Source organism: Strongylocentrotus purpuratus, unplaced genomic scaffold (genome assembly GCF_000002235.5).
Source record: "Strongylocentrotus purpuratus isolate Spur 01 unplaced genomic scaffold, Spur_5.0 spur5_contig_870, whole genome shotgun sequence".
Classification (NCBI taxonomy): domain Eukaryota; kingdom Metazoa; phylum Echinodermata; class Echinoidea; order Camarodonta; family Strongylocentrotidae; genus Strongylocentrotus; species Strongylocentrotus purpuratus.
Genome location: NW_022145580.1, coordinates 811,953 through 838,946, shown reverse-complemented (window position 1 = coordinate 838,946; position 26,994 = coordinate 811,953). Strand labels below are relative to the sequence as shown.

Below are 26,994 nucleotides of genomic sequence, written 5' to 3'. Positions count from 1 at the left end.
TTATGATCAGAAAAAAGAGCATTTATTAGGAAGGAAAAGGGGGCGTGTCAAATAAAAGTGGCAGTTATTAGAGACAAAATGGGACACTCATCAGAGATGAAAAGAGCACTAATCAGGAGATGGAGGGGGCACTTATCAAAAGTGAAAAGGGGCATTTCTCGTAGTTGAAAAGGGGCACTTACTAGAGATTAAAAAGGGCAGTTATGAGAATGGAAAATGAACACTTATTGCATAGAATAATGGGAACTTGTCGAAGGATAAGGGGCACTTATCAGAGGTGAAATGGGGAAGGGGCAATTTTACAAATTTATAGGGGAACTTGTCAAAGTAATATGGCACTTTACCTATGTGAAAAGGCCATAAAAGGGGCATACTGGGGGTACTTGAAAAAGTGGGGGGGGGGGCACTGACCCCTCCCCCCTGGCTAACATCATATCTCCGCCACTGGTTATGAAGTTTATAATACCAAGGTTTTGATACCCAGTCGCAGCTCCAGCAGTTCATTGAAGAGGCTAAGTAGAACTTCATAGTCCATACTGTACATGTATGTCTGTTGAATGAAAAGAGAAGAGAATGAAAGTAAAACATTGATACCTACTTCATACATGTATCTCTGTTGTAACATAAAAATGTCTTGCATGTACATTGTAGGCCTAGGCCTCAAATTTTTTCATGTGGAATCATACATAGCCATCCCATTAATACATACTTCTCAAACCAGCCTTCGCATCCCCTCCAGCTTGGCCTTGACCTCACTCATTTCAAAATGTTGTTTTACTTGAAAAAAAATAAACAGATCAAGTTAGATCAAAAGTAAATATGTTTACCTTCTCTTGTGGTGGTCTGTTTTCTCCAGGACATTCTTGTTTCAAGCACATACTCCAAGAAAGCAAGCATTTGGTACTGCATGCATTAACTGCAACAAGTGTCTCTGTACATTTTCCTGTAAAAGAGAGGGGGGGGGGGGAATTCAATTCTTAGAATAAAAGGAAATGAGCATGATCATTTAAACATTGATGAGCATTTGCAGAATTAACTGTTCTATTTTAATTTGGATTTTCTCTTTACCAAAAAAGCCCTCCTTCATCCTTCATCCAGATCTAGTTGATCTACAGTCTCTAGATGATCTAGATGCATGTCTCGTAACTGTTCATTTTATCAAATTGAAAAAACGCAAAAAAGGTATGGACCTAGATCTATATATGACAGAGAAAACTTAATCGTGTTTACAGCAAACAAAAATTCAAAGATAGAGCCTAGAGCAGAGGCAAATTAGGCTAAGCCAACAAAGAGTTTAAGAAACACACAGGCACCACTATACGTATCCCTGCATACAATGTAGTCTAGACTGAATATTTTGTTTTGGGGGGGATCGTGTTTTAATTTGTTAGATAGCTACAAGACTCTGTACGACTACAAGTATCACATTCAAAGACAGGCGCGGCCGAGCGGGCCTTGGCCCCCCCCCCCCACCCCATCCGCAAAAAAAAAACCAAAAAAAAAGAGAGAGAGAGAGAGAGAAGGAAAAGAAGGGAAAAAGGAGAGAAAGGGAAAGAAAGAAGAGGAAGAAGAAAAGAAAATGGGGAAAAGGAGATCGGGGGGCCGAAAGGGCCTTGCCTCCCAGCTGTAACCTCTCCCCCTCCCCCCATCAAAAAATAAAAGAGAAGGAAGGAAAGGGAAAGAAAAAAAGTAAAGAGGGGATAAAGAGAAGGAAAAAGAGGAAGAAGAAAAGAAGGGGGAAATCAGTTGCAATTTTCCCGCCAACAAGTTGTAGTTTGAGGGGGGGGGCCAAAGGCCCTTGCCTCCTCCTCCCTCCCCCCCCCCCAAAAAAAAAAAGGAGAAGGAAGGGAAAGGGATAGAGGAGAGCTAAAAGGGAACAAAAAAGAGGAAGAAGAAAAGAAAAGGGTGATAAGAAGGGGAGAACAGTTGCGATTAATCCCGCCAACAATGTGTGGATCGGGGAGGGGGGGGGGGGCCAAAAGGCCCTTGCTTCCCCCTAGCAAACCTAAAACAGAGAGTAGGAAGGGAAAGGAAAGGGAAATAGGAGAGAAAGGGAAAGAAAAAAAGAGAAAGAAGAAAGGTAGGGGAGATCAGTTACGTGTAGATCGGGGGGAGGGGCACTGGCGTACTGATGGGGAAGGGGACTTAGGGGGGGGGGGGTTGACAGATGCCCCCCAAATATAATTCAAACGTGGTTTATTTCTAATTCGATACCGGTGATTACCGGTGATTTACGAATGTTGCTGAAATGACATAATTTTCTGAGATTTTTCCTCAAAGTTTAATAAATTATACTTTTTAATGCGTTTGTGGGACAATGGCAAATTCATAAAGAAAGAAAGAATAGTGACGCCAATTAGTGTCCTGCCAGTGTCACAAATAAGGTATGCTAATAGTAATATGCTCATCTGACCGCAATTAAATGCCTATACCCCTGAGCTTCTGGGGGTTCCACCCCTTGACCCCCGCACGTTCTTTGCCCTTAGACACCACGCCAATTTCACAACGCTCTACTTGATCGTAAATACCTCCCCCCCCCCCCCCCCCCCCACCCTCACCTACTTAGAGAAACGTTTAGCGGAACCTGCATGTAAGAGTGGGGTGGTGCAGATTCTTTTCAAATTTGGGCCCCCCCTAAGAAATCCTGGATCCACGCCTGTTCACAGGTAGTCCAATTATTTACTGGTCTGTAGGCCGAACTTTGTTAGGCCTCAAATTTTCTACTCTCGTACTCGTCTATCTCGGTATCTGGTCTAAATTTTGGCGCTTGTTCATGTCAACTGTGACCATGCTTTTTAGTGTTAGCTGTTAACTTTGTTCTGACCCAACTATGAAAGTAGTTTTTCAACAGTTGGACCTAAAAGTAACAAAAAGCTTGTATCATTGATGCAGCTAGCGCTAGTGAAGTGATCTGCCTATAGACCCTATACTCGTATCTAATTTTCAGAGAGGGTCTCGCCCGAAAGTTTGGGCCAAGGATCAAGGAGTGACGATGGCAATCGAGCTGCAATATTTCTCACGACGATAAATAACGAATCAAAAGTTCGAGTGTAGATTACTCCTAAATTCATCAGATATAACCATTTTAAACCACTTCATAATGTACAGACATATCAGCAGATTCATACCTACAGCAGATATGTTTATAAATATGATTCAATTTACGAGATTTGAACGTAATTACAGCTGTACTCACCATCAAACTTTCAAAGAAAACTTCGAGCTCTCACTCTGTGTGGGTGACGTCATACATTAAATATGCATGCAGCGAAAGTCTTGTCTTCAGATCAGGCAATCGTACATAAAAACTTCCATCACAGATAGAAAAATTTCTTATTAAAATAATGAGGATGATTACAGTTATCAATCATTATAACCAAATCTGCATACAAATAAGAAGGAGAATGGTGATACAGAGACTTATTTACCGAACGTAGGATTTCTGATAAGAATGCACAAAGAACACAAAATGGAAAGGTGCCTGGAATAGAGGATAATAATATCAGTCAAGCTCATGAATATTCATATTATGGGCGTTACCAACCATTGACATTTGCATACACAATCGTTATTTAATATATAATGGAAATGCGCTTTTCATTATATATTATATAATGGAAATGCACTGTTCATTATATATTATATAATGGAAATGTGCTTTTCATTATATATTATATAATGAAAATACGCCTCTCATTATATATTATATAATTGAAATGTGCTTTTCATTATATATTATATAATGGAATGTGCTTTTCATTATATATTATATAATGGAAATACGCTTTTCATTATATATTATATAATGGAAATGTGCTTTTCATTATATATTATATAATGGAAATACGCTTTTCATTATATATTATATAATGGAAATGTGTGTTTCATTATATATTATATAATGGAAATACGCTTTTCATTATATATTATATAATGGAAATGGCTTTTCATTATATATTATATAATGGAAATGTGCTTTTCATTATATATTATATAATTGAAATACGCTTTTTATTATATATAAATAATGAAAGTGTGAATTGTAATTATTTATAAATAATGGCAATTATATATAAATAATGAAACGTTCTTTGTCATTATTTATAAATAATAAAAATGTGTTAAGAATTATATACAAATAAGAATGTACATTTTCTTGCATTATATGTAAATAATGGTTATTATTCGTTAAATAATGATTATATAACATATAATTTGTCTATATAATTGTTTTACAAACGGCGCCTCATAGGGGGGGGGGGGCGGAAGAGAGAAGGAAAAAAAAGGAAAAGAGATGCAAAGAGAGGTGCATCATGAGAAATGAACACAGTCACAATCAGACTGAATGGGAAGCAGAGACTTTTTATTGCCTTTTCAAAAAGAGATTATATTTCAAAAATACTTTAGAGAATATTGCTGTGTTATCAATTATCCCTGTTTCCTTGTTCAACAACAAATCAGGATTCATCTATTCTATCTCAAGCTTGACCATTGCATCTATCCAAATCTTTTAGCAGAAGAATGGATTAGAAATAACAAAATATATACTTCTAAATTTTGACAACGGTCTCCATAAGGATATTTGAAATTACTGTTAAGTGCAGAACAATTTTGTGGGAGGGGGCAAGACATGGGTAAAAGGGTAAGAAATTGAATGAAACTGAGAGAAAAAAATGAGCGGAAGAGGAGGAAGAGAATTAATAAGATGGAACAGAAGTTAGAGAAAGTGATGAAATTGGAAGGTAATCATATAGAATGAGAAAGATGACACCGCATGAGAGAAAGTGAGAGGAAGAGAGAGTGGAAGAAATTGATTGAAGTATAAGAAAGAAGCTGAGAGATGAGAACAAAGGAAAATCGTCCAGGGGTACTAGCTGTTAACCTATTTATCAGCGCAGGTCAAGTATTGATAAAGATTGGCAGGATCCGGATAGATAGAGAACTCAGATTCGTTTCAGAAGTTTTAGCTTACCATGCTTTCCTTTGTCGATGAATATTGATTCTCGGAAGGTGGTTTAAAAACTGGATTGATCAGTGGATATTGTGAATGTTTTAACCCGCATTTCAAGAAGCCAAGTACATCTCAATTCCTGAGAATTGATCAAGATTTCAAAGGGCCCCATTTTTAAGACAATATGAAGAGGGACAGAAAGATTCCAAGAACATATCATGAACACATAAGCTAAGTCAGTCCAGGGTTTCTTTGGAAAAGCAAATGGATTTGTTGATATTTCTGGCAAGTTCACTCCAAACTTTATTAAAGAGAGAGAGAGAGAGAGAGAGAGAGAGAGAGAGAGAGAGAGAGAGAGAGAGAGAGAGAGAGAGAGAGAGAGAGAGAGAGAGAGAGAGAGAGAGCTGGGGAAGTTTAGGAATTAGCCACTTCAGAGATACATTCTGCTCATGGGCAGATAAAGATCATTTGTAGAAAACTTTAAAACCCATCAAGACTACTGCTGGATGTGTGTTCTTGAAAGTTATGTAACGATTATTCATTTATATGTCACATGAAAAACAAGATCTGTCTGTCTTCTTCAAATTGGTAATATATTTAGGAGCTTAGATTTTGGATTTAGGAGGTATTGTATTTGATGTCTTATGCCTGAAAGTTTAAGACGATGAAAAGAAATAAGGACGTCTCAATCAATATCGATTGCTCTAAAGGAGTCAACCATAGTGGGTTTATCTATTCATGATGCAGAGATGAGGGATGGAAAATACATAAAAAGATTTATGAGCGATTGGGTGAATTAAAGGAAAGGGAGAAAACAAGAAAAAATCTGATAATAGTATTTAGAGCAGGCGACATTGAATTTAAAATAATCGTGAGAGGTAGAGATGTAGGAGAGAGGAGGAGAGAGAGAGAGAGCAAAGAAGTTGTTTTTTGACGTCATAGCTGTGTGGTCTAAATATGTCTTGTTTTCTTGCCTCTTTGTCACTTGAATATCTGTGAAGTTTCTCTATTCATAGCTTTTCTTGATTCAAGCTTGGTTGCATTTTTCACTGGTCAATGCTAAAAGACAAGCACTAAGATGGACAACTGGTGATGCAAGATTAATCTTTGTATAATAAGGAAGGTGTCCTCAAAAAGTACAATGATGCTTGCAATTTTTAATAAAAAGCATGCCTTGTTTTTGTTTGGTTTTATTTGGCAGGTAGCCTAACTATTCCTCGTTGCCATAATATTGTGCTCTTCATTTACTGTTTATCTTAATTATCTCAACTTTTCCTTATCTTTAGCTGAGGCATGTAATTTGCCCTTGTTTGATGGACTAATTTTTACAAATTGTTAACAGAAGAATTTCGTCTGGAAACTCCAACTGAAAATCACTAATTTCACCCCGATTCTTGTCTAAATGTACATTACCATCCATCTTTAATGTATGCGATGTGCGTATAACATCAATACTAGCGTGCATGTATGAAAAACATTTATGAAAATGAAAAAGTGATCTAGAACTCATGATCAATATGTTTGTGATGTCAGAATTTTTATTTAGGACAGAAATGGGTTAATTTTCATTGTGATAAAATGAGGAAGGGCATTCTGTGGTAGAATTAGAACAGTCATGATATTTGTCTTGTTTCTCACGAGTAGCATCCATATTCATTGTGTCTCTTCTCCTGTCATTCAAGGGCAATAGTTACATTGAAAGAATACCACAAAAAATTCTGATAAAGACCGATTGAAATATTCACAATCCCAATTGAATGAATATTTGCACGCATGTACATCAAATTGTGTCTTTGTATGTTGGACAACGGCAAAAAAATATCCAAGCTACCAAATAGGAGATCATTGTCCCTTTTACATTATTTAAGAATGATCATTTTGCTTCAAAATTCTAACACAATTTGTCAGATTTTTGGAAAACCAAAAAATACCCAACTCAACCAGTGGAGAAGTAGAAGACTTTCAATAGAACATTATTTGATAAAAGATTGCTTTAAAAACACCTTGAACTGTGCAGTAAATAGTGTTCACGCTCAAACATCACCATCAACACCACCAGGGTAATGACATCAAAAAACATCTGTAACGATTAACTTACTTTGATGAATAAAACATGAACGATTACCAGGTTAGCCTACTTATAAGAGACAGCTTATTCTTAGTGTAACAGATACATGTGTTTGTTAAGACTCCAGTCTCTTCAAGATAACCAGTAGCTAGAATCTTAGAAATGGAGATTGAGCAATTATCACCATGCAAACGAGCATGCTTGTTTGTCTATTTTGTTAGTTGTTCTGTCAAATATGGTAATATTGTTTCTCTAAAATGTCCATTGAAGTTATACACTGAACCAATAAATCAAATCAAATCAAATCAAATTGTAACTTCAATGTAAAATATGTCCACAAGGTTTATTTTTGGTCAGAAATGATTCATACACACTAAATTAGAAATTATGGAAGAAGAAGTTTGAGATATTTTTTTATTACTTACTCTTCTACATTCATTATAAAAATATCAGTTTGATAAACTGTGTACCGATGAAAGTGTTCTCCTAAGTGTCTGTGGTGGAAGACACTAAGGCCTTGTTCAGATGTGAAAGTAAAACTGCAGCTGTTTTTTAAGAATGATGATGTAAAGTGTATTTTGCATCACATTTCTGTATCTTATAAAACAGAGCTTAGTGAAAACGCCTAGGAGCTTTGTTGTGCACAGTTGCCATTCATTCACACGTAGAAAAAAGGCAGCGGATTTGTTTGCGACGGTTTAGCGTGTCCTGAATGAGGCTGTAGTGAGATTCTTTGCACATGTTTGAACTAGAAATGGTAATTTGTTGGCCTGAGATCCTAGCTAGCTGCCCCTGCTTTCTCCTGAAAACCAATAGATGTAAATTCAAATGTCAGAAGTTAAGAGATGTATTGACCAAGGTTGTTATAGATCAGCCTTGCAGGGAGTCTAATCATTCTAGGTCTTCTGAGTTTGAGTTTGAGTTTGAGTTTGAAGTTTATTATCCAAAACAAAAAGTACATCAATATAACAATCAAATGTGAATGATTAATTAACATTGAAAGGATAAATGGGACCAGAAAATAGCATTTAATGCTAATCGTGTCTAGTACCACTAACACACAAAAAGTATCACAGCAATAAATGAGAATGTAATGAATAAATATGAATAACTATAACAACAAATGAACATTTACCTTTCAGTGGGTTGCATGAACCCTCGTGCCAGAAGGGTGTTAACTCATTTACTTGTATGCAGAGTAAATGCCCTCCTTGCTCTCGGTAGAGAGTTTTGTATTTCCTTGAAATTAAAAATACTTAGCACTCAAAGCCCATCACACATTAAAGGCCCACTTAACTACTTGTACCTACTTGCTCCCTCTATATAGAAAACAATGCCTAATCGGTGACCATTGGTCCCCCATGATCCTCTGTTTCTTATGTGAATTGAGAGCTGAGTTGATGAGATAGCCACCTGTCGGTGACCTTCCTGGGTGGTCTTATCCCTTTTAGCCAAACTAGTACAGACAGCCTTTAAACGACCTGATTTTTGAAGAATTTGCAATAGCATTTGATATGAATATTCAAACTTCTATTATCTCAATGATCAATGATTTGAAAGGTCACATTATTGATAAAATTTAGATTAAAATGAAATTCAAGCTTCCTTGGAGGAGAAAATGGCTAAATCGGCTCAGAATTGTAGCGTTGTCACACATTGTGTGATTGCATGGCTACGATTTGACGCCATTAATGCAATAAAATTCTGGTTGTTAGTATTCTTATCTTTATTTAGAACCTGCATCGTGAAGACGATGTTTGTTAGAATTCTATATCTATGTAATTGCATTTTCTTTGAAAATCAGATCGCTGAAAGGTTGCATAGTGTGCGGTGGGCTGTATGTTTAATTATATATTACCATGGATGGAATAGGATGGACAGACAAAACATATCAGGTGATAGGATTTGAGATGTGTTGATGCATCAATTAACCCCAAATAAATTGCTTTGTGTGGGTGTTTCTTTTGAGAGAATTCTTGAAAAAAAACTTTAAAAAACTGTCTTGATACCCAGCCGTAGAACTGTCATTTGAACATTTCTGAATCTTGGGCGGGACTTTCATCAAGAGGACATAGACGCTTTAATCTTTTAAGAATATCCCCAATTGCCATTTCTTCTAAATTTCCTTGTAGTAGGATGGCATTTGATTGTAGTGCAAGGGAGACGAGGAAACGGGTCCTAAGAGAGTTGTCATGAAGATGTATTGATAGATACACACAATATATGATTTCCCTTGATGCTCACATGAATACCATACCAGAATAACAGCTTTACATTCCTGCACTACTTCTTTCTACTTAACTTCTGAGGCTTTTACTTTGATTTGAATAGATTAAAAGAAATAAATATTGTGGGCCACTGAGTATCACATCTCATTACAAACCAACAGAATATATTTTTTTGCTTCCTTTTTTAGTTAGAAGAGCAAGCATAACTTACTTTTTTAACAGCTGCCGTTTTTTGTCCTTCTTTTCTTTCTAACAAAACGGAATCATCTAAAAAACTGTCAGTGTCTGTAACTATAATATCTCCAAAATAAGAGCGAATAGATATAAGCAATGATATCAACCCACAAAAATCAATTTCAGGATAGCTGAAAATTACATTTAGTGAAAGAATAGGCACTTAAGAGAACAGTGACAGGTGCAAAGTTCTTAGATGCCACTGTACCCGTTGGTTTACAAGCTAATTCATAGACAGATACAAAGGATTGACTTAACAAAAACCATGGGCTATGGTGGTGTTAAAAGGAAAAGCTGTGAGCAAATGTAACCTTATATCTCTATAGTAGCTCGAGATTTTGAAATTATTTCTTTGGGGCACACCCATTTCCTATTCTTATAGGAAAAGATTATCAGTATCTTCGCTTATCATTGTTATCCCCCTCTCTCTATCTCTCCCTCTCTCTATCTCTCCCTCTGTCTGTCTCTGTCTCTGTCTGTCTGTCTGTCTGTCTGTCTCTGTCTCTCTCTGTCTCTGTCTTCATCTCGTTCCTGTTATCTTTTTATCACTCATTGCTCCTCTTCCCCTCGCACATTTTCTTCCCAAATCTCCCCCTCCCACTCAATAAATATTTGGGAATTTCAACAGTTAGTACATGTGATATATCTATCGTTAATGTACTAATGAAATAGAATTAGATCACCTATTAAAACAAAATCTTAACCTTTGTTAATGTGTCTAGTAAATGATGACTCCCATAGAGTTTTTGTTATAAGAAACAACACACCAGAGTTATAGTCTTCCAACAATTCAACCTTCTTTTATTGATGCATCCAGCAATTACGCAAAAGGAGATATTTATGTTAATCGTTTTGAAGAAAAAAATTATCAAATTTTATTTTGGAAAACTGTCTCTCTTTGTTAAACATGTTAATATCTTCATTAGATCTTAATACATGGCAGGTAAATATATTCATACTAATGTTATTAAAGGACAAAACAAGATTTAATCATTATCTTAGTGTTTGCGTCACTGTTCATGCCTAATTCTTGTTTTGTAGTAAGTTCAACTGTAATCCTATAACCCTGTTGATAGCAAAATCAAACATTATTCATACAATCAGGGCCTGCCAGAGGATTACTTTCCTGGCGTCGCGCAGATAGAACCGAGGTAGTGTTACCAATTAAATGGTTATTTTGATATCTGAGAGTGTCTCATTGAAGTTTGCCATTGATCAGGAAACAATTGATTGCATCCTCTGTCAAAACAAGACAAGAGAAAAGAGATCAGATACACCGGTCATTCTGTCTTCTATTTCCGCCCCAATTCAGTTTACTGTTAGCCCATCAAATTTATAACTCATCATGACTATATTGTGGAAAAAATAGTGCAATAGTTGTACTGATTAAAAATGTGAAAAGTGATAGTTTTTCCCATATTGCAGAGCTCTACACTAACTTTTTTTATTTTTTATTTTATTTATTTATTATTATTATTATTTTATCTTTTTTTTTTTTGGTAAGGGGGGGGGGGGGGGGTCTGAATCTAGATTTCTAGTGCCAATGTGTCCAGGGCATCTTTTAATTTCTAGCCCTGCATATTGTAAGTTTTTGCCTAATTGTCCAGAATGGTGATATAAACTATTCTATTGGAATTGTTAAAATTGTATTAAAGCTCTCCAGTCTGAGAAAATGCCTGATAGGCTGTTAATCAATGACGTCAAACAGATAAAATAACTGCCTGCTGAATGACTGGTAGCCGATCTTGGCTTTGATGACCTGTCTCTGCCTAAAGGCTTGGATTATCAGTAATTTCAAAATTACTATTCATCTGGCAATTCAGACCTTAATGGGAAAACAATTATTTTCTTAAATGTTTATATCCAATTCAATAGCAATTACTTCCAAACTCATGAGATATACGGTGAGTCTTAGGAATATGCTTGCTGAATGAAGTACAATGTCAGTGCTCTTGAAGCAATTTGGTAAACAAAAATGCAATGGGATGAGCAGCGTCTATTTATCAGATGGCCTATGTTTGAAGTCATTGCTAATACATTTCTCTTTTCCTGAAGTTTTTGATTCTTGTTTTACAAGTTTGAGCAATATCAGTTTGAAAACCAGTGATTGGTTGGGAGATTTGTTTGATCATTTAATGAGATTAAGTTACACATTAAAAAAAGACTCATTGAAAGGTTACGTCTAGCATCGTAGCTCAACGTTATTCTCTTTTCTCCATCTCATCTTCAATCTCTTCACCTGTTTACTTCCAGCAGTCCTCATGTTTCTAAAGTAGCCCCAGGAGTTCCTATAAACGAACAAAATTGATACGCAACGCGGGTCAGAATTTGGCTAGTCTGATGCTCAAGAACGGTGCACCTATCTGTTTCTATGTTGTGTTTTCTCCTTTTGTCTTTCTTACATAGAATCATGGCCCTGGGCTTGTACGTTGCCATTTCAAGTTACAGCTTGAGAAGAATTATACACCTCTCTCAGATTTGTTACATGTCCTCTCTTGAAAAACAACAAATCTGCCAACCTTTCCCTCATCCTCCCTCCCACTCACACACGCAAAATAACAAATTCCAGTCAAAGTATTCAATTTATCTGATACTCATTTCTAAAATCTACCTTCTTACTTGCCTTATATTGAGTTGCATTCAAAAGTAATTAACGATTGTTGGTTGACAATCCTTCATGTCTGATCATTTTACGGTTTTTCATTGCCTACGAACCATTGGCAAGACAAACATAATTTTTTTACTCTTTCTTTTGCTATTTGCTTGTGAGTGAAGTAAAGCACATCACAGAGGAATCTCTCTTGAAGAAAAGATTTTTAATGCAAGATGAATTGAGTTCAAACCTGTGTTGTACTCATCAACCCTTTCCCCCATCTTTTTCAAAATTATTACAATATGTCATTTTTATAATTTATTTTTTAATTTCAAATAAATACTTTCAATTGATCCATATAAAAAAAATTAAAAAAAATAAAAATTAAAATCTAATTTAATTGAAATTCTGAATGTAATTGTGTTATCATATCGTATAGATCTCAAATCTAGCTTAGCTATCTTACCCCTGAATTTTTAGTTTGTTGATATTATTTTACACATTCTGTAAATTAACCATTGAATGCATAATAAAGTCACATTTAGAGATAAAACCATCAGACCTGTATGAATCTAGGTTGCAGGTTACACTTGTCGATCCAGCTCTTTTACAGTGGCGTTCAACATTCATACCCTCTACACTTATCGATGGTATATTGAGAGGTCAGGTTGCTAACGACGACGTGTGCCATGGCGACAGCTGGGCCAGACACAAGGAAGGGGGATGGGACGTCAGTCGATTTATATCAACAGCTAAGAGCCATGATGTAACTTTATTGTTTTTTGAATTATCTTCCTCCTTTCATCCTACCCTTGATGCCATGGCGATAGTTGTCATTGAACAACTCTTTTGGGGACAGAAACATTTTGTTTTATCTCCCGTTCTGCACAGCCCTCTTAGCTATTTTCTGAGTGGAATAGCTTTATATGAGGCTATTTGGATTACAAGAAAGTGACTTGTTCTTATCTTCAAGAGAGAAAGTGAAGTTGGTTGTTATTTTATCTTATCTACACAGTTCTTGATATCAAATTAACCTCATGTAACTACTTTTAGGCTGCTTTTCTCCAGTGGCCTGGTCGGTCGATCGGCTGACCTCCTTACATGCTAAACTTTGTAGAATGTTTGATTTATTAGACTTGCATCTCTTCTACAAACTTCCCAACTCGTTTATTTTCCGAGATGCATTTTTTTTGCTTGAATATATTTGTATTGTCCCTGCTGTAGTGGGTGTTAAGATGTCTCATGTAGATTTAACCAAAACTGTTTTTCAGATAGGAACATTTTTAATTATGTTATGAAGGCATTCATTTTAATTCTATCTTTATGCTATGCTTTCTCTCAAGGTTTTCTCCCAGACTTTGTCCACAGACTTATATCTGATAAAGTATGTTTTCAAGAAATTTACTTTCTAGAACTTTGATCTTCGCTCTCTAGTTTTGTTTATTATTCCAGAATTTGTTTTTCCCAAATGTCAAGTCCTAGAAGATACATCAAGTACAAACATGGCTTTTTATTTGTTTTTAATTTAGCTTACGGCTGTTGCTAAATGTTGTAGGCTGTGTCTTTACTTTTTTTAAAATATTATTTTAAATAAAAAAATGAAAAAATTATCTCCACCACAAACCTCATCCAGTTCATTAAATACTTCAAATCACCCACTCACTAGCAAACATGGTCATCTTTTGCCAGATTTTGACAGGATATACTAATAAAGTTTGACATTTTGATTAAGTGTAGACTGTCATCTTATCCATATGAAAAGTTCCTTAAAAACAAGTTTTAAATCAATATTTAGTGTCCAGTTTACAGACTAGCATATTAGGATAAAGAGTTGCATTCAATAATTGATTGATTAGTTGTCAGTAAGCTGATTGTATTACGCCTTAATTGCCTTCCTGAAGCAATAAGATGTGTCATGTTAAAGAAAGATAAGAAAACTAAATTTTGTTCGATTTCAAGCAAACAGATATTAAAAAAATGATGAACTGGATAAAATTTGTGGGTGGTCCGTTTTAATGTTTGGAAATGCTACATTAGAATTTTGGGTTTAAAGGAAAGGAAAAAATACATCATATTGAGAGAATGCAACGTTAAAAAACAGATTCCCTTCGTTTACTAGATTATTGATTTATTAATGAGGCATGAAAAGGGCCCTAAATCTTTATTTTGAAATGCGTGTATTTTTCAAGGAATCATATTTTAATTTTTAAATCTTTAAAATATTAAGTAAACGTCATTTTCACCCCACCAGCACAGTTTCCTATGTCTATCATTCCCTTTCCTATAGGTTCCTTCTTCATGTTTGTAATGACCCCATTCCCACCAGCACAGTTTCCTATGTCTATCATTCCCTTTCCTATGGGTTCCTTCATGATGTTTGTAATGACCCCATTCCCACCAGCACAGTTTCCTATGTCTATCATTCCCTTTCCTATAGGTTCCTTCATGATGTTTGTAATAACCCCATTCCCACCAGCACAGTTTCCTATGTCTATCATTCCCTTTCCTATGGGTTCCTTCATGATGTTTGTAATGACCCCAAAGCACGATTGTTTTAGAGACGTCATAGGGCCTTGGGTAATTCATGCATATCACTTGTGCTGCACTGTGTATTCTCTTCAGGCACCGGTCGTCCTTGCAGTGGCAAAGGGGTCATGCATCAGATACTGCTTCAAGTACAAGTCCTTGTCTAGTTGACCAACAAAGCAGTTCACACTGCCCATAACAATGCATGCATATCAACCTAGTTTACTGCCACTTCCCTGTGTAGCCTGAAGGTCTTACCCTTTGCAGCTCTGCTCTGCCAAGCCTTTTGGATGCTCCAGGCACACATATCTAAAAGGTTGACAAAAGGTTGACACCTTGCTGAAAAGCAACACACATATCTGGTTTGCATTCGCGTCAAAATACCCCCCATTGATGCTGTCAATCACTCCACCTTCTATGCTATCCTCATACCACCTGATACAGCATCATACTGCTCTCTTCCGCTCAGCGCGCTGTCTTGGGGTGTGCTACCCCTCGTATCATCCATCTCGTATTCCGCAGTATATGCCTATCATATGGACATCAATATGATGAGCATTTATCGGCTCGTTGGCTGCTTCCCTTGAGGGCAGTTGTGTACACCTATGGCTCGGTGTGTTTACATTGCTAAGTTGACAATGAGGAAGAAATATAGTCGAATCCTGTCTAGGTTGGGATCTACACAACTTTAAGATCCTGTTTGTTGAAATTCTCACTGTTTCAACTAAAAGTGACAGCCAACTATATATGTTTCAATATCTTTTACAATTTGTTAAATTTGGCCCTATAGAAGAAACTAAAGCTTGAATGTGGCACTGCGTTTTGGAACAATCTTGAGGTTTGTTTCATTGGTGCACAATTTGTATCATATCCCTTATCGTAAGATTGTTGCATTGGGAGTGTACACAACAAGAAAAGTTTTACTAGAAAAGACGTTTCCTGCCAAATAGCTCATTTTTTATTACTGACTTCACAAATAGTTCAAATTTTCCTGGGAAAAAGTGAACTAGTTGTTTTCCCACCCCCCCCCCCCCCTAAACTGGCAAAATTCAGCGAGCGTACAGGATTTCAAATGCCTCCACACGGGCAACTCCAGCGGTGTCACAGCGCTCAAGCATTGCAATTTACGCCTTGCACTTTGTGCAATAACTGCATCTGAGCCATGCAATTTTCTTTTATTTCTTTTTTTGGATGTGATGTGAATGTGAGAACGGTACGTGTTATTACAGAAGTGTTCAAGGAATGATACACATGGAAGGGATATAAAACAATTATACAATGACCCATTCTCGGAACAAGCTAAAACTATTCACACTCAGGAACATCAATAGTATACTATTTGATGTTCCTTCGATGTGAATAGTTTTAGCTAGATCCTCGAGTGTCATTGTATATTTATATAATGTATGCTTGATCAATTCTTTATTCCCTTTTGTCCTGTTATTTCTATCAAGGAAATACGTCCACAAGGGAAACAGAAATATGCTAAAAATTAAAACACAGATAATAAATAATTAATACATTACATTTATAATGCGCTTCATACAATGTTTCTAAGCGCAAGAGGAAGAAAGGATATAAGGAAGGAAAAGTGATGGTAGAATAAATATTTGAACAAGCTTTATTTCCAACTTGTCTCCAAATATGAAGCAAATAAAGCTGAGAGAGAGAGAGAGAGACATGCAGAGAGAGAGAGAGAGAGAGAGAGAGAGAGAGAGAGAGAGAGAGAAGCACATACACGTAAGAGTTTCATAAAAGAATGGCTGAGGCAGATATTAAAGAGATTGAAAATAAATAGGACATGTAATTACTTCAAATGACAAAACTTAACTCATTCTGTTTCATTCATGATTTCAATCTTAATGTATTCATGTTGACATCTACCATTTCATGAATAAATCATACATTATTTCATTCTTAAACAAATTTCAATACATGTGTAACAAATAAAATTTAATGTTAATGTGTTTTTGCCATCTCTTTATATCTGACTCATTTAGTTAATCTGTTTTAGTATCAACATTTTTTTAGTGAAGTATCCAACCATCCATCATATGCAGTGAAGTTGATTACCAGTTTGATTATTAATATTTTTTCTTTTCTTTCTTCTATTTTATCTTTGCAGGTAAGATGTTTACATATTTTGAATGTAATGGCAAGGCCTGGTAAGTTTACTTATAATCACAAAGCGCAGCAATCAATAGGATATGTGATGTAGTTCTAACAATTGGTAAGATAGTAAGATTAACAAAAGATATATGTGTAAAATTGAAATAGATACATTTATATTGTAGCTATGTCAGGCTGGAATATTTTACACAAGATATGCAGTCAAGTTTTTGATAGTAAACACAATTTCTTTTAATGAAGACTTATTGTTCCGTAGTAGATAAATAGCTTAGTAATTTTAGAAAGTGTGAGAGAGATAGGGAGAGACTGACAGACAGAGAAAGGGGAGAGGGGGAAGGAAGGGAGAGAGAGAGAGAAGGGGATGATCTAGAGGGAGGAGAGACGTCCTATAGTTTTTGAGAGAGGAGGAAGGAAGAGAGAAAAGCATGGGTCTGCCAATAGTTTGAAATCATCTTCAAAAGGCATTGATTCATGAAGGCACTCCCCATCGGAATCCTATTGAGGAGTAAATATATGTGAACATGACCCAGATATAAGATGAGTATTTAGTACGAGAGTCTCGATCAAGTACACCAACCCATCAGCCTTCAGGCGGAATGCGCACCAATTGAGGTTAAATATGTATTTAGCGTTTTTCAGCTTCATGCGGTCAACCATATTTCCATTGCCAAAAACACTGGAAGAAGTACAGAGGCCAGAGAAGGCAGTGATAAAAGGACAAGGGCGTTGAGTTTTAAACAAAATCAGAGGTAGAAGAAAGGAAATTATATAAAAGAACAAGAGTTTAACCAAAACTGAAAATGGATTTTGGAGAACATAGATATAAGCAGGACGAGAGATGCAAAAGAAGGAGGGGCATATATTTAGTTGTTGTTGGTGAAGTATATTCCATGTTGCTATGCTTTTAGCCAATCCCAGCCCTTCTCAGCCCGCCCTTCTCTTAAGCAGGTGAAAGGGTAAGCCTTGCCTGGTTGTGACTGAGTTGATACAAGCACTTAGAGCTTCAATTCTCTCCCTACGCCTTCCGGTGATCGATTGTCTATCCTCCGGAGACCTTAAGAATCCATCGAGGCTGCCTGACTCACTCTGCTCTGCTCTGTAGCTAAGGCTGATGTCCTCTAGAGTAGGCCATAGGATAGGGGGTATGGACATACAGGAGATACATGTCCTTAACATGCAGGAAAACATCACTGATGTGTGGCAGTCCCAAATGTATCAAAGATTCCTTTTGAATCTAGATGGAAAGGAATTCATATATTTTTGAAAAGTTGCATATTTTCTGTTCTGTGCTTGTATAACGCAGCGTGATATTTGTCCTTAAAAATAAGTTTTGAATATATTTCTTTAGTTGGAAGGATAGGAGAGAAACCAGGGATGACAAGTATGTAAGGATTATGCATGTCATGTGAGCTTTGTTTGACATTATTCAGACCCAACAACCAAACTCTCTCTCTCTCTCTCTCTCTCATACATTATTCAATGGTTCTACATCACACTACTCTACATGTCTGGGGTTGGGTGTGTAACCAACATGGACAAAAATCAGTTTAGATGTCAGGTATGCTTTCAAGACTCTTTTATCAAGTCTGGAGAGATCTGGGACTCTTCTCACTAACCCTCAGTAATGTTGTGTATGCATTGTCAGCTTTACCTATCTCCTTTTATCTCCTTGGATCTCATTGTCAACTAGACTAGATTCCAAGAAACATAGAAACAGTTTGTATTGGCAACAGCTATATTGTGTAGAGAATATTAGAATCCTGCTTCTTTACAATCTACCTTAGATTACAATATTACAAGTGTATTAACCCAATGGCAACTGAAGTCTCTAATTCATATAGGCTTGATACAGGGACTATGTGTCACATATTTGTAGAACCTATTATAACACATCCAAATTAATAACAACAATAATTCATTAAATCATCTTTGAAATAATTGTTTACATGTTTATTTGAATGCCATTTAATTGCATACTAACATAATGTCTGATGTGATTCAGCTGATTAGAAATGCAGTTAATGGAAAATGAAAGCCTTTTCTGTGGGTTAGATTCATCTACCAAAATTGACATTTTTAGCTTTTGAACTTACAAGTTGTTGCTTTTCAGAATATTTCATTGTAAACAAGGTTTCTTAAGAAATTTTATGTCTAACTATATACTTACCGTATGTGCCGGCGTAAAGGCCGCACCCCCGCATAGGCCGCACCCCCGATTTTGACATTTAAAAAAAAAAAAAAAAAAAAAAAAAAAAAAAAAAAAAAAAAAAAAAAAAAAAAAAAAAAAAAATCGTTTTTTTTTTTGTTTTTTTTGTTTTGTTGTTGTTTTGCTGCCGAAAACCCACGCGTGGAAGGACCTTCATTTAACATCGAGGTGCAGTTAAAGGCGCTGATTTGTGCTTGTAAACTTGTCACAAATAATAGTAACAATGTCGTTTTTAGAAGAATGTGTAAGATCATTAATGTGAATTAAAAACAATAAAGTACCTATGGTACCAGTGGTGTACCTTGTGGTACACCATTTGTTATAGAAAAAATTTGAGGAACTATTATTATAAACTACATATTGAGATCTATTAGAAAGATTACTTTCAAACCAAGATGACAGTCAAATTTTAGTGTTGTTGTAGTTTCCGAGTGGTGAGTCAACACACTGATTACTGAGCTGGGAGACATTGCCAGGCATAGCGCCATAAATCGAAACTAAAAAAAAAAAAAAAAAAAAAAAAAAAATTACTCTTTCGCCGCATAGGCCGCACCCCGACTTTTTGATATTTTCTCTTCCAAAAATACTGCGGCCTATACGCCGGCAAATACGGTAGTCGATCAATTATTGATAAGGTTGTAAGCCCATCTGTCTCTTGTGTTTGCAAGCAGGCCTCTTGAATATTTTATTTTCTGATGAAGTCATTTCGTCCTATATCGTCACTGCATGGAGATGATACTCTGATACTTAGAGTAGTTGTATCAGTTCAGTTAAGACTTGCGGGTATGCAGCCTTCACGGTCACCAGGGATCGACGACTGTCTTGGCATTCCTAGTAAACTCATAAAATATAAACTTTGGAACGTTCAAGTTCATGTTATAGGGAGCACAGATTCTGGCATGAATACTATATGACTGTTGGGAGATGTTAGAGTATCTCATATATCAGTGATTGTCATTGAACCCAACCGTTTCTTCTGTATGTGTTCATGATTTGTCAATGTATTCATGAATAAATTCAGAAAGAAAACACTTTATTTTCCAAGGCTACAGATGGCCGTCTCACACTCTGACCTCATCTACCTGTGACACACTTCTCTCTTTCTTGTCCATTTTTCTTTCTCTTTTGTCTTCTCCTTTTCCAAATTTGAAATATTTTCATACGTCACTCTTAAACATTTGTGTCTAATGTGTTTAGCAAATTTTGTTTGAGCCATCCTAGTACTAGCAGATCTAAAGGTGTTTGTTATTATTAATTACTTCCTTCAGATAATGATTGTAACTTTCATTAATTATTTGTAATTTTGTAACGTTCAATCAATCAAAAGATATTTGATGAAGCGCCTTTTCCTTGCGGTTACAAAGTGCTGCACACACCGCTCCACAATGTTTGGGCCAGTTATAAGTTGGTCACTTCTCAGACTTAACACAATTTCTTTTATATGAAAAATACATTTTGGATGCAGGATATAATATGTTCTATTTTTAAGATGCAACTATCTGAATCAAGTGATATTTTATTTCCTGTAAACAGCATTTCAATGGAGGTAAAGGTATATTTATAGAGCCATATGACTGACTATTGAATACGGAAGACAGCATATTGCTTTGAGAGAAAATAACTCTTACATTGTTTGAATGCATAAATAATCCGTTTCCCGCCTACCATTCTCTGTCTACCATTCTCCTTCCATATCCTCCTTGATGCAGCTGCTTTGACGTCATTCATTTTAGGGCAATGATTTGTTGAAGATCAGTAATGATAAAATACCAGCTTTGAATACTATATTATCTCTCATTTGAAATCATAACAAGCAGAAAAGGTTGCAAATGAAAGGCTTTTTTTCCAATGTTGTTTTGTTGCATTACGTAGGCCTTCGAAGGCCATATATTTATCAAAAATTGCTCTTCATTGCTCTTTTTTGACAGGATGAATGGGAGTGGTCGCTATGAGCTGAATTAGACTGGGGTAGGATGATTAATGCCAAATAGGATTTATTTTTGTGAGATTGGCATTTTGAAAGATTCTTCCTGTAGTATATATTGTGCACTAACTCCTTTTTTTGTGCACTAACTCCTCTGTATAAACAAGAAAGAAAAAGAATGAAACGCCGATAATACCAAACAACAACAACAGTGCATGAATGCATGCAAAAAAAAAGATTCACATTCTAACTTGTTCTATTTTAGTACTAACAAAGAAGCTCACTTTAATATTTGCTTACAAATACTTGAATGGATTGGAATTTCGGTTACGATGTGTCTCAATTTAGTGTTTTTGAGTGGTCTAGGCACCGTGCGCTACAAAATTAAAAGATCACACCGCAAGTACGCCAAGTAGCCGAGGAGCCTGTTTCAGCTCAAGCAAAGCTAGATTACTATGCAATCAAAACCAGGCTTACCAGATTTATAAACGTATTCAAAAAGCAGAAATACAAAGTTGTAAACCATCTAGAGACTCCTAATAAATTGCGATACTGGTTAATTAATTAGATAATTACAAATTACATTCTCCTCCCTTTTGAAAGACTATGTGCGTACCTTATGCCATGAAAGATAATAATTACAAAAAAAGTTCCCAGTTTTTCTTATATAACTAAAGATATGGTTTATATATTCAGTACTAAATGGACGGCATAAAACTACTACCAACAAAACAACAGTGCATGAATGCTAGCGGCAGGATCATGATTTGTTTGTTGTAGGCTTATCCTATGGGAATTTAACTCAATGATATAAAAGCTTGCAAATGTATCTGTTGGGATAGAACATTGCTACTCACATATTATCTTTTTTTGTGATCTATATAATCATAGAAACAGTACACCATAGATAAAACAAAGAGTTTCATTGTTAATGAAGTTTGTTAATGAAATTTGTACAATATCTGGAGCAGGTAACTGTATTAAATCCAGTCCAGTTCCATAAAACATTTCAGTTTCTAAGAAAGATTGTTCGTATTCAAACCAAGGTCAATGAGATACAAAACTTTATCTTGGTTATACTATAATGTGGGTACACCCCATTGGCAGATTTAGGAGGGCACTATATAATGCCCCATCGTTCCCCTCCCTTTTGAAAGACTATGTGCGTACCTTATGCCATGAAAGAAAAATGTGTGCCCATTTGTGTATTATTGTGGCCCACTTAGATTTGTGACCCATAGGCCCATTAAGAGATGTGATCACCCTCTTTGGGGGCTTATCATAGCATATTGTAGCGACAGAAATCCTGTTTTCGGTTCTGTCTTGCCTAATTGTCAGAAACTTTTTAGACTGTTCTGACCCATTCCCCCCTCCTGTTATAATCAAGACCATGTATGCAGTAGGCTGGCTAGCAGTGGGAATTGGCTCTACAATCATGGAGGTTCTTAGGTTGCTCTTACTTTACAATTCATGAAGAGAAATTATTCCCACCCCTAAAGGATCGGAATAATTTCAATTTGTTAGGAATTACCTAGAGAGCTAGGCTAACGAATATTGAGTCACTTTCTTTTTAGGCCAGCTGTATAACTTACGGAAGACAAATTTATGGAGAATAACTTTGCCATTTTGTCACCCAATTCAAAGATTTAATACGACAAACTTGTAGCCTAGGGATTAGTTGATCAGAGATTATTATCAAAACGGGCAGGCTACCCCCCGCTGGTCTTTCCTTCCTTGCTACAACCCATCAATCTCATCATTTACATAGACTGGGTACATATTGATGATCAAGGCTTTAGTATTGCCAATCTTATGTCTGTTTCTTATTCATGCTTTAGGGGCTGTACACGCACCTACAGTCGCTCACACCTTATTAAAGGATTTTGCACCTTTTTTTCCTGAATTTCATCCAGCATTATTGATATACAGGTGGGCTATACTAATAGCTTTCAGAAAATGAAGTTGATCAAGAGGAAATGGGGGGGGCAGGTCGGTTTTTGTGAAATGGGTGTCGTTGCCATGCCGAGACACTGAAATGTATCCACCCGTGGCCCTTCCGAACCAAAACATTGAAAAACAAGTTATGTCAGATTAGAGACTGCTTGAATTTCAAAATGTGTGAGGTACGTTGGGATTTTGGTGTTAGCGTAGATGCATGTGAGAACCTAATCGTGTTAGTCACGGTACAAGGAAATACAAACTGTTTTAGTAGTGGATGATCACATCAAGAGAGCTGAGAAAAGGAGGAGGCCGGGGGAGTGAAAGCGACACGATTTCATTACCGTAGGCAAGATGATTATTCCCATGCTTTTAGAAAAGTAAACAAGACCTATTTTTCTTGGATTCACTTATTTCATTGATTATTGTGATATTAGTAAGGCGTAGCCATGGGCAACATACAACAGCCACATTACATGAAGTGCTGTTTTCAATTACAGGTAGTCAGAATACAAAGATATAATCTAGAAACCAATTGCTTTACAGAATTACATGTCCATTTTGATTTACCGGTGTACAGGTGTTACATTTACAACAAGTCTGGCTTCAACTCTCTTTGTATATAGGGGAAAGAAAGAAGTTTTGTTAGATTTGGAAGAAAAATACACTATGGATAAGGTGTTCTTTGACTGAGCAATCAAATTAGATGATGAAGTTATTCGGAATGTATTGAAAATGTGCAAAAATTACTAGCTGTATTGTAATGGACTAACTACATGAATACATTTTGAGTACTTTGTGAAATGTATTTCTGGATGAGCATTTCTATTTTTTTTCTCCAGATGTTAAATCGATAATAATAGAACCAAATTACTGTATGTTGATAAAGATGTAATCTACACACATGACATTACTTGATTAATTTAATTAATGACGTAATTAAGTACCCACTTATGTAATGACATGCAGCTATACTATGGGGCCTGGCAAAGAATGGTCATTGTTACCAGAGAGGTGTATTAAATGAAATTTTTGTAATTAAAAAAATATATTATTTTTAATTATTTAAATTATAAAGTGCAAATTAAATCTGATGAGAAAATCAGTTTCTACGTTATTTTAAAACTAAAGGGATGGCACACTCTAGTCCACATTTACCCCCAAATTTGAACCTTTAACCTCTTGTGCATTCTTTGAAGGAACTCATGCACTAAAATATAATTATCACCTCTGTATACTCCTAAATGTGAAAGAGTTACATGCAGAGTGAAGGTAAATTTAGAAATTCAAACCAATATCTCTGTATTAGTTTAACTTGTAATGCTTCATGTCAGGAAACATTATGATCTGAGAGCTATCTTAGATTTCTCTTCATTTCTTGGATTCAATCTTACCACCAATTTCTTCATATAATTGCTTTATTTCTTGGATAGATTTATTTGGACTGATTGGCACTGTAATTCAGTCAGACTTCCGAACAGTACAGTGACATTTTACCCTTGGAGGCTTTGCACATTACTAGTATGCATTACTAGTATGCATTGTCTCATTTAGTCAGAATGGATTTGTTTACGTCTACTTCATCATTCTTGCATAACGTGCTCATCAATGGAGTCAGACAGCTTTATTTCTTTCTCTGACCTTTTCAGTTTCTTGTCGATCAGGCAGGAGTCGTTGGCCCTTAACTTGTTATTTCTTTTCAGCTACACTGATAGCATGGTGTGGGTGTGTCTCCCACGTCATCGTTTTGTTTTGTTTACGGTTGATGTTGTACGTGTTGAGTGTGACAATTGGTAGGTAACATTGGCAATCAGGAAGGGTGATGAAGGAGAGAGAGGTATGCAGGGTGTGAACTTAACACGCCATGGACAGGAAAGCATTACATGCTCTACCAGACTTACAGCAGAGGAAGAGGTAGAGTGAGTGAATTACAGGAAGTAGTCAAGAGAGATTGAGAAAAAGAGAAAAGGAAGGAAAGAACAAGTGTCAGAGGGAGGGATTAATAAGGATGGAAAGACAAGTAAGAAAACAGCTAAATAATTGAGAGGGAAACAGAGAGGTGCAAAGACAAGAGATTGTGTGTTACTGATAGAGGGAGGGATAAATAGAGAGGGGGGGGGGAAAGAATAAAAAAGGTATCATTCAAGAACAGGAGAAGTCTGAGAGAAAGAGAGAGAGAGAGAGAGAGAGAGAGAGAGAGGGGGGGGGGGGGTGAGAATTTGAAAAGTTTGGAATTGATTATTGTAACATATAAAGAAGGAAAAGGAAGATGAGGGACGAGGGAAAGAGATTCCTGCAAGAAACTTAAAAGAAAGGTGAAGAGTTTACAATGATTCAACATCAATCCAAAGAATAATAGACGGAGGTTAAATCAATATATTTTGATTCTGTAAAACTGTTTGAATTTAATAGATCTGTTTTATATACATTTTATGCATGTGGGCAGAAAGCAAATATATGATCAAAACCGTGACATTGTACATCATTTTCCAATATCAACTAGGAAATAGGAACATTGACGTGAGGATAAAATAAAAACATTGAAGTCACCTAATTCAGTTTTTTTTAATATCCAACAGTCAATCAATCAACGTCAGAAAGTGATGTGGAGAATTAAAACTTAATTATGTCTTTCAGCCTATTCCATTCTTCATAATACAATATGATTACAACCCTGTCAGTGTGTATCAATACCTAGAGCCACTCCAAACACAGCTCAATATTAAACCATTCAAAAAGAGATTATCCAAGATATGAGTACACTAAACAGCGATGTCATCTCATGAAAATTTGTTTGAACAACTCTCAAAGCTGGACAAGTTTCACAATTCATGCCTCAGAAGTTTCCTCTCAGATTTTTGGAGTATGATATGTTAAAGACAGTTCCATGTCCAGTAGAAGGTTTTGAATTTTCTTAATTTCTTTGCAAGGAGAAGTAAAATCATAAATTGCCTGTAATTTGATAAGCTTAAGTCACAATGGACATGAAAAGGAAATAATATTACAAAATTTAAGCCACTTTATATATCCTGACTTATACAAAGGGCAATATTTGCATAGACATTTATATTTGGGATATGAATAGTTTATACACTGTATTGTACAAATGTATCAAGAATCTGGCTCTCAGGATAAATATACTTCAAAATGTTTACCTCTCATATGTCAGAATGATAGAGGAGAGAGAGACAGAGACAGACAGACAGAGAGAGAGAGAGAGAGAGAGAGAGAGATAGACAGAGAGAGAGGGGAGATGTATATTAGATAAGTAATAGATTGGAAATGAAAGAGACAGGAAGAGATCAAGAGACGAGACAGACATATGGATAAAGAAAAAGACAGAAAAGGATCAGGAGAGAGAGAGAGAGAGAGAGAGAGAGAGAGAGAGAGAGAGGGGGGGGGAGGGCGTGGGGGGAGAAGGGAGGATCTATCGAATAGATGAAAAGATTCATCTAGATGCAGTTCGCCTTTAACAAATAGAACCTGAACAATAAAAGGTTTGCCCACTTTGGATATATGGAAGGTTGGTTCGATCGACACTTCACAATGGCAACTGCTTCATTTGTGGTTGCCATGGTAACTTAAGGCCAATGCATCGCTTACTCGTTCTCTTTAACTTCATAAAGATTGTATGCATTTTTTCTTTTCTTTGATTTTGTGTTGTATAAAGTAATTGGCTGTTGTGTAGCTAAATCTAGATTATCCTACGCATTATTATGTCTTAGATCAACTTGTCTGTTAAAAGCTAGAAGGAAATTAAGTGTATTCTGTATTAAATGCCCCTCTGCCTCCCAGCACAGTGATTTTTATTGAAGTGAATTGATTAGGCATGTGTTATTTGTAAAAAGATAGATATTAACTACATCGCTTTAATTTGTAGCTTGATATTGAAATGAAAGGTGCTCCTACCTTTCTGAAAAATTGTGAAAATATATTTCTGTATTTCATGCTGCATGAATAATTTGATGACATTGTATTTCCTTCACATATAATGTTGGCATGTGCTATCCAAGTGAATTATCACAAATACATGATACAAGCAGGATTTATGAAAGAATGTTAAAGTAAATATTTATCTATCTCTGTGCATTACATGCTGCTTTATGAAAGAAAATCCAATAGGGGTTATCCAATTTTAAATATGAACAAGGATGCGTTCTTTTTGTCACCTTGCTATCTATTAGCCGATTAGGCTA

At 36.0% G+C, this 26,994-nt stretch overlaps 1 protein-coding gene and 1 long non-coding RNA gene across 4 annotated transcripts in view; one reads left to right on the top strand and one right to left on the bottom strand.

The window, feature by feature from the left end:
• Positions 1–17,473, top strand: part of LOC115920570 — a 73,950-nt gene extending 56,477 nt beyond the window's left edge. For all 3 annotated transcript variants that reach the window (XM_030976557.1, XM_030976542.1, XM_030976549.1), the window contains one exon: positions 16,726–17,473. In XM_030976557.1, the coding sequence (XP_030832417.1) occupies positions 16,726–16,818 (93 nt within the window). In that variant the 3' untranslated portion in view covers positions 16,819–17,473. The remainder of the gene's footprint in view (positions 1–16,725) is intronic.
• LOC115920574 lies at positions 227–3,412 on the bottom strand. The gene is made up of 3 exons (XR_004062408.1): positions 3,197–3,412; positions 828–943; positions 227–550 (listed from the first exon to the last, which is right to left on the bottom strand). It is a non-coding gene; the product is annotated as an uncharacterized LOC115920574 (long non-coding RNA).
• Positions 17,474–26,994: the final 9,521 nt, after the last annotated feature.